The sequence below is a fragment of the Molothrus ater genome, chromosome Z (genome assembly GCF_012460135.2).
Source record: "Molothrus ater isolate BHLD 08-10-18 breed brown headed cowbird chromosome Z, BPBGC_Mater_1.1, whole genome shotgun sequence".
NCBI lineage: Eukaryota > Metazoa > Chordata > Aves > Passeriformes > Icteridae > Molothrus > Molothrus ater.
In genome coordinates, this window is record NC_050511.2 from 1,923,848 (window position 1) to 1,940,059 (window position 16,212).

The 16,212-nt window shown below is 42.4% G+C and overlaps 1 protein-coding gene across 3 annotated transcripts in view; it reads left to right on the forward strand.

Moving 5' to 3' along the window:
- Positions 1–1,104: 1,104 nt before the first annotated feature.
- SMAD2 (SMAD family member 2) overlaps positions 1,105–16,212 on the forward strand; it is a 49,993-nt gene continuing 34,885 nt past the window's right edge. For all 3 annotated transcript variants that reach the window (XM_054517904.1, XM_036403116.2, XM_036403117.2), the window contains exons 1-2: positions 1,105–1,217; positions 12,190–12,479. In XM_054517904.1, the coding sequence (XP_054373879.1) occupies positions 12,247–12,479 (233 nt within the window). In that variant the 5' untranslated portion in view covers positions 1,105–1,217; positions 12,190–12,246. The remainder of the gene's footprint in view (positions 1,218–12,189; positions 12,480–16,212) is intronic.

Below are 16,212 nucleotides of genomic sequence, written 5' to 3' on the forward strand. Positions count from 1 at the left end.
TGGGACCCCTGCCCTGGAACTGTTGTGCCATTGCTGGACATGGAGCTGTGGGCAGTTTGAATCTATTTAGAACAACAAAATCGTTCAGGCTGGAGAAGCTCTCCGAGACCAGTGAGTCCAACTGTGACACCAGCACTGCCAAGGCCACCACTGACCCATGTCCCCAAGTGCCACATCCACAGGGCTTTTAAATCCCTCCAGGGATGGAGACTCCACCACTGCCCTGGGCAACTTGTACCAGGGGTGGGCAGCCCTTTCCGTGAAGGAATTTTCCCAATGTCCAACCTCAACATCACCTGGGGCCGTTTCCCCTCCTCCTGTCCCTGTTCCCTGGAGCACAGCCCGATCCCCCCGGCTGTCCCCTCCTGTCAGGAGCTGTGCAGAGCCACAAGGGCCCCCCTGAGCCTCCTTTGCTCCAGGCTCAGCCCCTGCCCAGCTCCCTCAGCCTCTCCTGGGGCTCCAGCCCCTTCCCAGCTCCGTTCCCTGCCCTGGACACGCTCCAGCCCCTCAGGGTCTCTCTTGTCCTGAGGGCCCAGAGCTGTCCCCGGCACTGGAAGTGCCTCAGCAGTGCTGGCACAGGGGGGCGGTCGCTGCCCTGGTCGTAGTGTCACACTATTGCCGGTAGAAGCCAGGTGCCACAGCCCACCCGTGCAGATCCCAGCTGGAGTCCAGCGGCAATTCCCGCCGGGAATCGATGCACTCATTCTCAGCTCCCACCGAGCCCGCCGCGGAAGGATATGGAGCGGGGGCGCCGCACTGCGGCTGCGCTGCAGCAGCTCATCCAAGCCTCCGACGCGCGCCGATCAGCCTCCCGCGGCGGGCGCGCGCGATGTGACTGACAGCCGAACCAACCAATGAGCGCTGCGACCTCGACCCGCCTCCCTTCGCCTCACGCCTGTTTCTTCCACTCCCCTTCCCTTGTCTTTTTTTTTTTTTCACGCTGCGGGCACCCTATTCGCGATTCTGTCTGCCAATTAGACCCATGGACCAATCGCAGTGCGGATCTTTAAAGAAAAGATAAAGGTAGCCAATGGGCGGCCTCCCCGCCCAGCGGCGGGGGCGGGGCGGCTCGGGGGGCGGGCCCTCAGAGGAGGTAACGCTGAGGGAAGAGGCGGCGGCCGCACAGCACTCGGAGGGACGGAGGAGGATAAGGAAGGGGAGAGGAGGAAGAAGGAGGCGAAGGAGCGGTGGCTCTCGGCGGATCCTGGTGGCTCCCGGTAGGTGCTGGTGGGTACCGGGCCCGGGGTCCTGCCCCATGGGCAGGGTCGCTCCGCTGGCGCTGCGCGGGCCGTGAGGAACCGTCCGGGCCTGGTCCCGGCGGGGCCGGGGGCGCCTCCCTACGCCCTCGCCCTTTTTGTTGTGGTGGGACCCGGGCTTGGTTATCCCGCTACCGCCGGCATTACCCCCGGGCTGTGGTGGGAGGGCCGCGCTGTGCTGCCCGTGTGTGTGTGGGTGAGGGGAGGGAGGAATAAAGAAGTTGTGCCGCTCCCTCTCTCCCCCGCTCTCCCTCTCCCCCGCTCCTTCTTTTCCCCGCTCCCTCCCTCCGTGCCCGGTGTGTTTTCCTTGCAGGGGTCCGCAGAATATCCCGAGCTGGAAGGGACCCGCGGGGATCATCGCGTCCAGCTCTTACCGCTGCACAGGACACCCCTATGTGCCTCCTGGACGTGCAGTCAGGGCTGTGTGTGCGAAACTCCGTGGAGTTTTGGAGGAGAAAGTTAGCAGCGGTGTGGGGTGAGGGATTGTGTTTGGAGCTAAGAGTTTGTGTTTGGGATGGTGAGGCCTCGCCTCACCCTTTTGTCTGTCCCCTCTCCTTGTCTGCAGAGCCGCGGGTGTAAAATACACACAGCCCACGTGAGTAAGGACTCGAGGTTACTGGTTTTATTCACGCCTTTAATGCTGCAGCATCCTGTGTGTTGTCAGTGGGCAGGGGTGGGTGGGATACTGGGGAGAAATTCCTCCCTGCGAGGGTAGTGAGGTGCTGACACAGGCTGCCCAGAGGAGCTGTGGCAGCTCCATCCCTGGGTGTTGTTTGTAAACAAACACAACCTGGTAATGTCTCATCTGTCTCGATAAGTGCATGGAGGAAGCTCTGTCGTGATAAGGGCAAGTGGTTGGTGTTGTTGCTGCAGAGTTGTGGAGTTCCTGTTTGTAGGGTTTTTTGGTTTGTTTTTTTTTCTATTTTGTGGAGAGTGGAAGGGAAGAGAAGTGCAATGCAGCGTAGTCTTTTAGTGTTCACTCTGGGGAAATAAAAGAACGGAAAAAAGCGTGTGAATGAGCGAAGAGCTCTTGTGATGATTGTGGAGAGCTGTTGAACAGCTGGCATTCAGGCTGCAGGCTGGTCTTGTGTCTCTTTGGTCGTCCGTCACAGTTTCTGACTGAGAAAAACCCAACACGTGTGTTGTGCTCTTTTCAAATGCTTGTGAGTGGGGTAGCATTAGGAAAAAGTTTGTTTACTGGGCTAACCAAAACAAGTGTCTCCAAAAACCTGCAGCCTGTGTGTGTATTGTGTGTGGAGCTCATGCTGTCACAGTCCAGGGGTGTAAAGGGGTTAGATTCCATTGGTAGTGAGAGGTTCATAATAACAGCTTGTTAGGAGGCCGCAGGTAACAGCAGGTTTGTCTTTTCTCAAGCGTTCTGTCTTAGCCTGGAGAGCTGTACTTTCAGACTGATTCATGACATTACTGCTGTGGGGACTGGCCTCTGCAGTGAGGGACTGATTAGCTGTTGCTCTGTTCTCCAGGCTGGAAAAGAAACACCCTCTGGTTGAGGTGAGAGGCCAGCAGAGCGAGGTTGCTTGTTTAGATTTTCTCATGCTTTGTCGAGGTGTTGGTGCGTGAGTGGGTTGTTTGTGTGCTCCTTCTGAGGCACAGCTTTCAAACTTCTAACATTTACAGGATCTGGTGAATTCGGGGGGGATGAGAGAGTGTGAGTAAAGGAGGTGTCTGTGAAGTCCCTTCCTCCCTTTGCTTAGCACTATCATGATGAAAGATAACGTTAGTTACAAATGCCTTGAAGAAGTGGAAGGGGAGGGTCTTGTTTAAGGTGTTTTCCACTTGAAGATGAGTCTGAGCATATGTTGGACAGCATCTTGGGGTGTTGAAAAGAGTAACCTGGCAGCTGATTGTTGTTCTGCAGTTGCGTGGGTCAGATACACAGACAGTCAAGAAAATAAGTGTAAGTATTTGAAGATCCAGTTTTTTTTTCATTGAAGAGGCTGGATGTGCGTGATAGAACCTTGGAGAAGAATTCATCAGCTTTCCTGAGGTTTTGTTTAACAGTAAAAGAAGCAGGACAATTGAAGCAATTGAAAAAATGAGGTTAAGATTTGGTCTCTGAATTGTTCTCTTGTTTCCTTCCACCCGGCAGCTAGATTGACCAACAAAATCAAATACCCTGGAGTTGCACAGTGAATCTCCAAATGAAAGGCTCTCCCTGGGTCCTCCTCCATCTTCCTGTTCCACTTGATCTTTCAGAAGTCTTGAGCACCAGTTGATATAATTGAGTTTATTGGAGCTCAAAAAACCCTCCCTGCTACTGAGGGCAACTTTAAAAAACAAACCTTGTTTCCATCTCTCTAATCCCTTTCCCACTAAAGTACTGGGAGAACAGGCTTTGTAGTATGTTCTGGGTAACAATGAATCGGAGCTCTGCTTGAGACTGAAGCAAATTCCTAAGTTTTGTTTGTATAAAGAACAGTACGCAAAGTTTTAATTATTATAAAAAGTATTCCAGAGTTTTCAAATGTATTCAGTGCTGCCTTAATGGTTGTGCATGTAAATGCCCTGTAATTGAAAGCATCCATTTATGGGCCTGACTTGCTAAGTGAGCTGTAAATTCTGCTTTTCAGATTGGATTTAATGACTTTTATCATAAAGCCATAAACTGGTTGTGAACTGTGCCGAGAGGCAAACAATACCTAAGCTTACTTTGCCAAAATATTTGTAATTGTTGATTTGTTAAACTGAATTGCTGCAGGTCATGCGATGGGATTAGGTTTTTGTAATAGAATGGAGAGTACAGGCAGCCCTGTGCTCAATACTCTCTGGGCTAGAAGAAATTGGCTACTGCAGAAAACCTCTCTAAACATTCCTCTCCACTTGCAGTAACAGAAACTCCATTGCAAACAGTAAGCCTTCATTCCAGATGACTTTTTGCTCTGATTGTTTGTTTGACAGCCACAGTGTGAACGAAGACCAAGCAGAGACTGCAAGAGGGGAGCTCCCGAGTCTCCCATCAGTTTAGTCTGGGGCTTGAGCTTGGTTTAAAACCCTGGAGCAATAGGAGATTAACATCAGATAGATATATAACATAATGGAACCTTGCTTATCAAGGGGGTGGGGGGCTGGCTTGTCTGAGGAACACTAGGCCTCTATTGAAAGTGAACTCACATTAACTAATTGTTAAATGCAATTGTTTGGGCTTTAACAAAGTGGAGGAGCTGCTAAGCTATAAACTGAAACAGGTACCTAGGTAACTGATAGCAGCTCTGTGTGAATATTCCTGTCAAATTTAGCCCAGGAGTATTTATTTTCTAAAATAATGAAGCTGACACTTGCCTGTCGCACATGGAAAATTTTAGTTAAAATTATTGAGGTGAGAAGGGCTTAAACTGCTGTGTTTTGGAGTGCTTAGTCACTGCTTTTCTGGGGCTGTTAATGTCCTTTGAGTTTTAAGAAGCAGTACTCTGATCTTGTTCATAATACTGAATAAGTGGAAGAATTTTGCGTCTTTGTAAAGACAGGTGGATTCGCCAGCTACAGTTGTGGAAGTTTTCCTCTTCTGCAGTTTTAGGAGAGTTGCTAAAATACATTGGGCCCTCCAGGAGTTTAATCAAAGGTCAATAAAATTAGCAACTCTTTCTTCTCATGTCTCCTGTTGCAGCCAGTTTTAGTATGCCAGGAGTGCGTGTGTTAGATGGAGTGCTAATTTTTTAATAGCAACACACCTTTTCATTACTGGATTGGCTACAATTTGAGGTAGCCCTTAGTAATTGAAGAAAAATCCAGCTTCCCAAGCTTTTTTAAGATCATGATCATGCTTGTTTAGTTCTGTATATGAGAAATTTGAGTTTTCTCATTTGATTCATAAAAAGACTTCATGGAGTGAGTGACATATACAGTCATGATAGGTGAGTAACTGTGTTTTCAGTGAGTATAGTTATGTAGAGTTTCAAGATGCATTGCAATACTAGAGCATGGTAAACTTAAAAAGATGTGTAAATTGAGTCTCTGTATAGGCATGTTTCAATTTCTCGCTGTAAAGCTGGCCCAGAGGAGGAAATCACTTTGCTCCTCCTTCCCTCCAAGGTCACAAGCATCATGCCTTGAATTTCATCAGCCTGTGTCAAAACAGAACCAGGACCTTGGTCTTGCTGACCAGAGCTCCTTGGGATGGGAGCTCTCCAGAGCCACCTTTCCTATTGGGCTGATGGGTTGAAAATCTAAACTGGAGTCTGAAGGCATTACTCAGTGAGGCTGAACTCCCTTTCTGAAGGAAAAACCCAAAACAATCCCAAAGAGCCAAACCCCAGTACGGAATACTGCTCTACTCTGGCCTGACTATGAATGAATGAATGAGCAGTAAGAATGAGCACCATATCACTTTTTCTGGTGGTGGTTCTTCAGAAAGGTGTCACAAAACCAGATGTCTGTTTGTAGGAAATGAAAGAGTTAGCCCTTCTGGAATCTTGAAAGGCAGTTTTTGGAAGAGTGGTGGGTGCAATAGATGCCCCTTGTCCTTTACACTGAGTGATTTAAGCTAGAGCAGATTCTATCTCAAATGTAAAATATTGACTTTGATTTCAGTTTGAAGTTCATACTGAATTCAGGTGCACATTGTGCGCTTGGTGAAATTGATAAAGAATCTTTTCCAGATTCCAGGATTAATGAAAAAAACATTATCTTTAAAAAAATCCCAAAAATGGGACTAAAATAGGGAGGAAATGAGCTTGTAGACTTTCTCTCAAATACCACAAATTATTTTCCTCGATCTTCTTTCCTCAGGAGCTTAACTTCTGTCCTCTTTATTTCAGAAGAGCTCTTGCAAATGAAATTCTTCTAAGCCAGAATACTTCTAGTAAAACCAGGAGAGATCAGATTTCTTTATTTCAAGTTTAAGATGAATAAGGAGACTGATATGAAATATGTTGCATAAGGCTTTAGAATAAATTAGCCAGAAATCACTTGATATTTTTGGTAGCACCAATGTGTTTATAGTATGTTCCAGACGCTCAGGAAAGGAAAATTTCCCTTGAAGATTTTAGTCTGCTAGTATGCTGCCCTTAAGGTTTTCTTCATCTTTTGTGCTTAGTTATTGCTGGGATCATGGGCTTAATATTTAATACTTGTTCCAGAGAAGCACAGTAGAATGGAATAATAGTAGACATGACTCAAACTTTGACTTTAGAAGTTGCCAACTATGACACTGTTTGACCAACTATAGAAACATGTGTGCATCAGGGAGGAGAGATATGCTGCGGGGGCAGAGATGAAACAAATACCACCAAAGTTAGGCAATTTGTAGCTCTTCCAGTCTTAATCTGTTGGGAGTAACAGCACATGGCTCTCTGTGTTCCAGCAATCTAAAGAAACTTTTGTACCTTTCTGGGTAACAATGAGTACTCCCTTGAGTATCCATAGCTGCAGTTTGAAAGCACAGTCCAGAGATGAACTTGGGATGGAAAGGGCTGAAATGGAAGTTTTCTGTTGACTTGGTACTACTAGTTGAACTAGTAGGGAAGGGATCCTGAAAATCTCCCTACAGCTACCCAGAGAGTCCCTGAATCTTGGTGTCTTGTAGTGGATATTGGAGGTAGTGCACAGGAAGGAAATAAGGATCAAATTTGGGCCATGCCATTGGGCCTCAGCAGAAGAGAGCACAGGGGTCATGGTGCAACGAGTCAGTGATGGTGAAGCACATCTGAGCTCCTTTTAAAAGCAAAGGCTGTGAGCACTCAGTTTTTTGAGGAGGTTGGCTCTAAACTACAAGGGAATCACAAAAAACCACTTCAAGTAAGAGGGGATGTTACATATTCAGCATGTAGTTAATCTGAGGCCATTTTAGCAATGTGGAAATGTTTCTTGCAGCATTGGTAAAGATTGTGTTCTATGTGCATTTGGGGGGAGAATGTGTTTTATTTTTTTTTAGTGGAGGAAGAATGCATACCAGGCAAAAATCTAGAGGAATGTTTCTAGCAAGAGGTAAGTGTCAGCAATGTATGTAATTATTGTTGTTTAAGAGATCAAATCTTCTTCTATTACTGTATCCATTTGAAGCTAAAAGTTATAATTGATGAATAGAAATGGGATTTGCTGGTCAAAAATGAGCTTTAACAGTGACTCCTAAACCCATTGGTGTAAACAAGGTGTTTCTGATACCATTTGGGTGGGTACAGGTAGAATGATCAATGCAGGTCTAGGGATCCTTATGTTTGTTTGAGCTCCTGACAGATGTTCTGCAGCAAGCAGACATGTGCACCCTGCCTTCGGTCTCCAGTTCCTCATGAGGTGTAAATTTCTGTCTTTGTGCTTTATATTTAAATTATAATGTTGAGAGCTTTAGGATAATATGACAAAAGGAATAAATGCAAAGACAATGTTAGGCTGATACAATTTTTTTCTGTGGTCCTTGGATTAGTCCTTATACAGTGTCTTCAAGTACTTGGAATTAATTTAATGGAAGAAGTAAAGCTTTCAGGCTTGGCCTCTGTCCAGGGGAACATCCCAAACTGTGTGAGCTGTGTTCAGATAGTTTCTTTGTGGAGAGAGGCTGAGAGCCCTCTTATTTGAGGGAGGGGCGTGATTCAATTGTACACAGTTGTGAAGCTTGCAAGCCAGATGAATGCAAGTAGTTCTTCATTCTTCAGCAAAATTTTCAGTGGTAGAACAAGAGTGACTTTCTGAAACTAGAAGGGAATAAATTAAATTACTAGAGGTAGTTCTTTTAACAGTGGGCACTTAAATACTAGTGCAGTCTGCCACAAGAGGTTGTGAAGGCATGTTCAAAAGGTGGTTAGATGGGTTTGTGGACAGCAAGTCCATAAATTGCTTCTGATGGAAGTAAGTAGTAATGTAGCCTTTAATTTTGTAATAGTTAAAATTGCTGAAGGATTATGAGGAGAGTGGACTGCAGAATACAGCCAGGTTCACATGCTCAGAATACAGCCAGGTTCACATGCTCAGAATACAGCCAGGTTCGCATGCTTTCCTTGAGTAGCATGTCCTCTTGCCACCTTAGGAGCTGTTGGAGAACTGGGCTGGATGCACCATAGCTGCATTTTCATTGCAAAATCTCCATTTATCCAAATTGCTCATAATTCAGCCTACCCGTGCCTTGCAGTTTGCACTGTCTCTCTAGGCTTGGAGCAGAGTGCCTTTTTTTCGTAAATGAAGGTTGAAGTTTACTCTCATGCGAGTACTGATCACAATAGGCTGAAGTATTAAGCTGAATGAAGTCCCTGTCCTACTTGTGTCACATTCTCTCTGCTCACCCTTTGAAAGATACAGGGTCACTACTGGAATAACTTACTGAAATTCTTATTGATAACTCCTGGCAAATCACTGACATGGCAAAACAATAGCTAGAAGGAAGAAGTTAGTTTAAGCCTCCCAGACTCCTAGTCTGCAGCTGTATGTTGTGTTTTTGTTAAATAGCTGCTAAGCTGCAAAAAATCATTGTTAGAAAGGGCTCTTTAAATTTATCTCTTGGTGTTTTGGGATTTCTTACAGTTTATTTTCATGGAGGTAACATATCAACTTGTGCTTTCTGATATCTTCTGCAGAAGCTGGATGAGCCCACATCTGTAAGGCAACTGTATAAAATTAAGTGTAGTATCTGGAAATTTCTGATTAGTTAGATCTGAGCTTACAGTCATTTGGAAATGTAAAAAGAGATTTTTTAAAAATTTATTTTCCTCTGAGTATGTCAAAATAATGTGAGAGTTAAAATGAAGTGTATGGAATTTCTAAATTCTTTTGTGCTCCAGGATTTAAGTTACTCAATGTACATTTGAAGCAGGAAAGCAAATCTTTAATAAAGAAACACCAAACCACCAGATAACACAGAAAATTTTATTTCATTATTAGGGGAGAAAATACTGCAAAATTGAGCACCTCATCACAGGGAGTATTAAATGCTGAAAAATTGGATAAAAGCATTGAGACTGTTTGGAGGGCCTGGGAGAATAGGCTCCAAAAGAGGCTATTTACCGCCTTGGTGGTAAATGAGACCTCTCTGAAGTCTGTGTTTTATAAGGCTGACAGTCAAAGGAGTATTCTGTGGCACTGAAAGGTGTCAAATTTGAAGCTAAAGAACAGTAAATATTCAGATAAGGATAAGAATTGGTGTGTGGAGCAGCAGTGATATTGGTACTTGATTGCCTACATCTGTCAGCACTGAATATTTAGATATCATACATCAATTGCTGCTCTTTGAAACAAGTCTTAAAAGCCAAAGAGGTTGTCTCCTTTAGTTCAGTCTTTCTGAATTTCTTGTGTGTGCCTCTGAAGCACCCAGCGCTGGCCTTGCTCAAAGGCTGAAGTATTTTTATAAAGCTCCCAGGGACTGCTGCTCCCTGCTTTAGAAACCCAGTGTGATTCTTCAACCAGTGGAGGCTCTGCAAGCCTCCCTGTTTAATCTTTGGAGCTGCTTGGTGTACTCATTAGGGGTTTAATGTGTCTCACTGCCAGGCCCTCAAATGGTTCAAAAGATATCAGGCTACTTAATTTGGCTTTGTCACCAAAATAAATGATTTAAATTAAAGCACATTTCCAGCTATGCAGTCAACACTAGTGCTGCAGTGGTAGTCTGGGGCTGGAGTTCTCTTTCCACACTCCTGTAATTCATCTGACATCACTTGTAATACATCAGTACCATGTGTGAGCAGCTTTTTAGCTTGAAAGAGAACTATCTTGGCAAAACCCCCAGAAAATTGATGGGTTTTTACCCTTACCTAGCTGAATTTTTATGGAAGAGCATTAGCACTGGTGCTGAGGTGATGGTGCCACAGAAAGGAAAGGAAAGAGAACTGGACTTCCTGTGGCAAAAAGCTGTTCTGTTGGCTTGACTCCTTTTCATACTGGACCTTGAGTGTCTGAGTCAGTGTTTCATTAAAAAATGTTGTCTATTTAGTTTTATTTTTCTTCTTTGCTGTAGCCAGGCCTCCAATGCAATGCTCAGCAAAACCATCAGTTGGAGTTATTGGGGACAATTCAGTAAAAATTTAATGTTGCTAGAAGAAGAAAATTTCTTTATAGTCTTGTGTGAAAATGAATGTTTTATCATTTACCAGGGCCTCTACAGACAAAAAATGTGCAATAGTTTAAAACTCAGAGAGGGTTGTTCTGGATTGGGTGTAAGGAAGAAATTCTTGCCTCTGGAGGTGGTTAGGTTCTGGCACAGGTTGCCTGGAGAAGTTATGGCTGCCCCATCCCTGGAAGTGTTGCAGGCCAGGTTGGATGGGGCTTGGAGCAGCCTGGCATAGGGGAAGGCGTCCCTGCCCATAGCAGAAGGTGCAACAAGATGATTTTTAACAGTCTCTTCCCAAACCACTCAGTGATTCTGTGATTTAGGATGGAGTATTTTCAATGGCTTGCATAAAATTATCAGTGTTGATCTTGGTCCCTGTTAATTAGAACCTCTGTCTCCCTTACCCCAGAAAACTACTTTGCTTGCTTCTGTCATATTTTTTGGGTGCTCTGAGAAGCTGGTTTATGGAGGTGTAATTTATTTGAAACTGAAATGTCATGCCTACTGAATGTTCTGTTTTGTAGAAGTTGCAAAGTTATGACTTAAATTACCTGTAGAATATAATCTAGTGTTTGTTGACTTGGCCCTCACTGAAACTGCAAAAATGTGACAAGGCATAAATTAGCCATGAATACTGTAGCCTGAAGTACCTCGGATCATGCTGTTGTGCAGGTGGGAGACTTCAGTAAGATGAAGTTGGTATATTTTGGGTAGATGTGAGGAGTGTGCCTGTACAGGTTGGAGAGGCACGTAAGCTGCCTTCAAAGCTCAAATCAAATAGCCTGAAGGTAGTGTTAGCTTTTAGCTAAAACAAGGTATTTTCAGCTGACTGAACTAACTTACTCAGCTTGGGAATATGGGAACTTTCTGGAGTTCAAATACCCATTTGTTGCCTGGAAATAGGATCATTTTTTACTTCAAAGCTATGCTTCCATCCATAGGACCATTAATGTCCTTGTGCAGTTTCTAACAGCTGTCTGCCTGTTGATTTCAGGTATTTTATTTTAATGCCTAAAACTAGCCTAATGGAAGATGCAAAAGCAAGATGCTTTTTCCTAAGTGGCTATCATTTCTCTTTTAAATGATTTGAAGTGCATAATGCAGTGAATGCTAAACATAGCTCCAGTTTCAGCATCCTTTTTAATATTTCATTTTATATTAATATCCTGATCAGGTAGTTATACTGAATGAAGGGCTTTTAAAATTGAAAACAGATAGTTCTACTACCCTGATGCCTACAAAGTAAGATTTTAACTGTTCATTTAGTGAATTTTGAAAGACTTGATTTTAAGGACTGCCATTTGAGAGGATTTATTATCTGTAGACCACTGAATTTTAGAAGGGACTAGGCTTATTACTAGACTTGGGGGAAATTTGAAATTGGTGTCCCCCCATGTAAAAATAACTGGTAGTTATTTCAAACATGACAAATGAGAAAAGGTTTGTGAAATGGCTGGCTGTTGGAAGGTTTTTGTCGAGCCATAATGACTAAATCACCTTCCAAACACAATTTCATCTGCTAAATTAATTTGGAGATGGGCAGAACATGCATATATATGTATGCAATTTGTCAATCACTTGGGGAAAATATTAATAAATTACTTAAACCAGCTAGCCTAGGTACAAAGCTAGACTCAAGTTAACCTTCTATATTTGGTGAAGTTTGCTTTAGTTGGGAAAGATTTGAGAAAAAATTAATTTTCTATTCCAGCAGTAATCTTGGTTTGTGTTTGCTATTGCAGAGTCTACAGCAAACTTGATCTTTATTGATGAAGTACCAAACTGTGATACAGACTACTTCTGAGCTAATTATTTTTTTTTTTTTTTTTTTTGGGATGCGGTGTCCTGTGGCATTTGGCAGTGAAAGGTCCTGAGGCAGACAGGTATTTGTTTCATGTGAAACCTCAGTGCTAACATGTCTCTTGTTTTGGTTTGTGTTTTCAGGGATCAGGCGGGAATCCCCAATTCATTGCTTGCTGAGTGTCCTGTCTGGTGGAAGTCATGTCCATATTGCCATTCACTCCACCAGTTGTGAAGAGACTTCTGGGGTGGAAAAAATCCGCTGGTGGCACGGCGGGGGCTGGTGGTGGTGAGCAGAATGGTCAGGAGGAGAAGTGGTGTGAGAAAGCAGTGAAAAGCTTGGTCAAGAAGCTAAAGAAAACGGGACAGCTGGATGAGCTTGAGAAGGCAATTACCACTCAGAATTGCAATACAAAATGTGTGACAATACCAAGGTAGGTGCTATTGTATTTGAAGTTACAGCCACTTAGGAAATGATTAAATGGATGCTCAGATCTTCTGTGAACAAATGACTAAAAAATAGTTGCATGCTTTTGATTCTTTAAAATTAATTAAAACCTGTATTGGATTAATATGGTGCTTGCTTATAATGGAATCACATGCTTTGTGAAGTCACAATTTCGTTACATTTCAATTTTCACTGATACGCAGGATCCTGTTTTTGTGTATTCTGATGATATTTAACACCGGTCTTAGTTTGTAGCACTGCTTCATGCTTTTATTTAATAACCCTGTCTATACTTGGGGAGGGGGGAGCATGCTTGAGCCAACACTTGTACTTGAAAAAATACCAAAAGACTAGTTTTTCCTTGGTCAACACTTCAGTAATCTAATTATTTTCAGTTTTATCTGCTAGTTTAAATGGTACAAGCTGCCTCCATTCTCCCTTTTGAAGGGAAATTTTATCCTTGGAGGCAAGTTGTCTGAAGACCAGTTTATTTACTGTAATTATTGTTATTGTTTAATGAAAACACTTTTTGCATAATAACTTGGGGTATTTCTAGAATTGCTCCTCTGATATGTATAAAGATTTAGATGAACAACTTGCATTCTACCCCTTTGGCTTTCCCAGCTTTAATTCATAGCAACTGCTGTGCGAGAGCAAGGGTTATGTTTGTAACTACAATGCAGTCTGCTCTTGATTCATGTTGCACTGAAATCCCACTGGGGTGCCTGGGCAAGCTCATGGTGTGTGACAGAAGTATCAAATCACTTCACAGGTGTGTTTTTCCCTGAAAGTTAGAGAATTTCACTTTTCTGGGCACTTAGGTCACTTGATGCTGAAGTTTTTATAGGGGAGAGGAGCTACATCTGGTTTATGAACTTCATTTCTGTATTAGTGCATTCATCCTAGCTACTTTCAAACTTTGTATTAATCATAGTGCAAGCTAGATTTGACTGGTGTCACTAATGATTCCATATATCAAATGTGTTGTAGCTGTTATCTGATAATGGTTTCAGCATTCTGTTTTCGATTTGACACAGCTGTCTGGGAAAGTCATGACACTACCCTGAATAAATGACTATTTTAATTCTTATTTTTCTCTTTTCACGTTTTGTTTCTAATGCTGCACTCTGCTTCTATTTTCTTCCCTAGAATATACCCAAAAATTTCTGGTTTTGCCTTCTGCTTTCTTCCTTTTGCCAGATGGAAACAATAGATTATTAGTGCTTTCTTGTCTCAGTGTATTATCACCAGACTAAGATTGGAACCTGTAAGGTTTTAGGTTTCTTGAGATGACTCTGTGTATTTAGCGAGTCTTTACTGAAACTGAGATGAGGTGCTTAATTGGAAGTTGTTTCATATGAAGCAAGTTAAACACACTTGGTATAAAAATGTGTACCTAGGTTCCAGAGCTCTTGGATTTTATAGAGCCCTCCTTCAGGGAAACTGGAACAGTAGATATTGCTATTTCAGAAAAAGAGATGTCTGCAATGAATTTTGTTAGAAGATACAAACAGTATTCTAATACATCATTGTTTTTGAGTAGACTCATAGTAGTCTACTCATAGTAGAGTATGCTTGCGTGACCTTTTGTGCTAAAGTAGACATAATAAATAATTCTTTAAAATGGAATACAGATATTCTGTGACTAGCAGTTCTTGCTGTTCTCTGTCCTCTACTCAGCTGTAAAAAGAACTGGACCTGGATTTTACTCCTCTTGAGTACCTTAGGAGTTAGTCAGGAAGAGTTTTTCTGTTGGTGTTGGCTATTATACAGGGCTTAATTTTAAATTAAAAAATTGTTTTGGCACTAAGGGGCAGGGTGATATCAGGGCTGCCAGCAGTGCCATACAGAATTTTTTCATTTCATAGCTGGGTTTTATATTGTTGATATTACTTCACTTTGACAGCAGTAGTTTGGGTTCCCAAGAAATAATGAATGTCAACTCAGTATTGTAATGACTTCTTGGAGATTCTGTTCTTGGATTTAGTAAGTTAATGAAACCACTGCTTGAGACCCACTTTAATGAATGTCTTAAAGATCTGCAGATCAGCAGGGATAAATAATAAAATGCTGAATTTGAAACTTTTTTCCTTACTAGTCAGCAGGAAGTTTGTGGTGCCAAGCTGCTGAGATGCAGTTCTGATGTGACAGCTGGGCTAGCTTTCCAAATGTTTTTGTGTATGTTGGTTTTTAGCTAGCTTTAGTTTTACTTACTACTGTTTTTAATTTGGTGCAGATATCGACAACTGTCGTGGGATGCTTCTGTTTGTCACTGTTGCATTATTCTTTAAAAAAAGTTTCATTTGCAGTTTCAGAAGTTTCTGGTCCCCTGGGAGATTTCCAGAGGTTTGATACAGTGTTTAACTCTAGTATACTTTTTCATCATTGAAACCTAAAGCTTCCAAACTCCCACAGACTTTTCACGAAACTGAGAAGCAGCTTGAACAAAAGTTGTAATAAATCACCTACTCAGAAATCTGCATTTTTTACTGTGTGTCATTGATAATTGTGCTGAATCAGGTTTATTCTGCTCCTGTGCTGTTTGTCAAGGTGACTGCACACTAAGGGAGGCTGATCCTGTGTGTACTACACAAAAGCTGCTCATGTGGTAATTAAAACAACTTCTTACGAGACTAATGGAGGTTCTGAGAAAGCAGAAGCAAACAGATGGAGTGGGTGTTGGCATTGCACAGCAGGACTGCTTAGCTCTTCATAAGTGGGTCAGTAATCTAGAGCAGAGGCTAAATAAGTACAGAAGTCCTTTTGACACTAGCCCTCTAAGTAATTTGTAGTTATCTTGCTGAATCCTCCCAGCAAGCCAGTGGGATTCTAATCACATAATCCTTGTGTATTCTGAAACTAAATGTTGGCACGTGAGTTCACTTTTCTAAAATGCAAAATGAATTTGGTGGCATTTAAGAACTTGTCTTTATGCTCTCTCATGCACTTTTGACATGGTCAGGAGATGCTGTCAGTGTAGAAACACTGTGAGCATCCTTCTTCTAAAGGAGCAGTTTCTTCCTTCCTAGCCTGGATTATTCTTTTGAATCTCAGAATCCTAGATTAGTTTGGGTTGAAGGGAACCTTAAAGATCACCTAGCTCCAACTCCCCTGCCATGGCCATGTGCAGAGGCATCTTCCTCTAGACCTGGTTCCTCAAAATCCAGTCCATAAATGCTTTGTAACTAGTGGAGGCTGAAATCCAAGCATCTAACAAACCAAACCATGCCATGTAGTGAATAATCAGCTGGCATATTGTCCTATCTTTTGCATGTAGTCTGGCATATAGTCTTATCTTTGTTATTTAAAAAGTTGTTTCAGTGGTAACAGCACAGAGAATTGGAATCCAAAGTATGAAAACACAACTAGTTTCAGCATCTCAGTATTTTGGTGTGATCAGCTGAGTCATTTTTCTGTCTTAAAAAGAGTACAGATATGCTTCATGCCTTATTTCTGCTTCTTTTAAATGGGACCAGAAAACAGTTGCTTTTTTAAAGTGCCTTATAATGTACAACTAGTGAAAAGAGTTTGGTTGGGTCAGGTTTGGGATAATAGTGACCTGGACTGTTGTAGTTCCTTTATTTTCAAAATTGGAAATAAATTTAAAAAACAAAAACAAACCAAAACCTAAGGGAAGGGAAGCATTGAATTTGGACAATTTTTTGTTGACATTAATAGCAATAGTCATATTACAGTTATTATATATAGTTGCTTTTGAT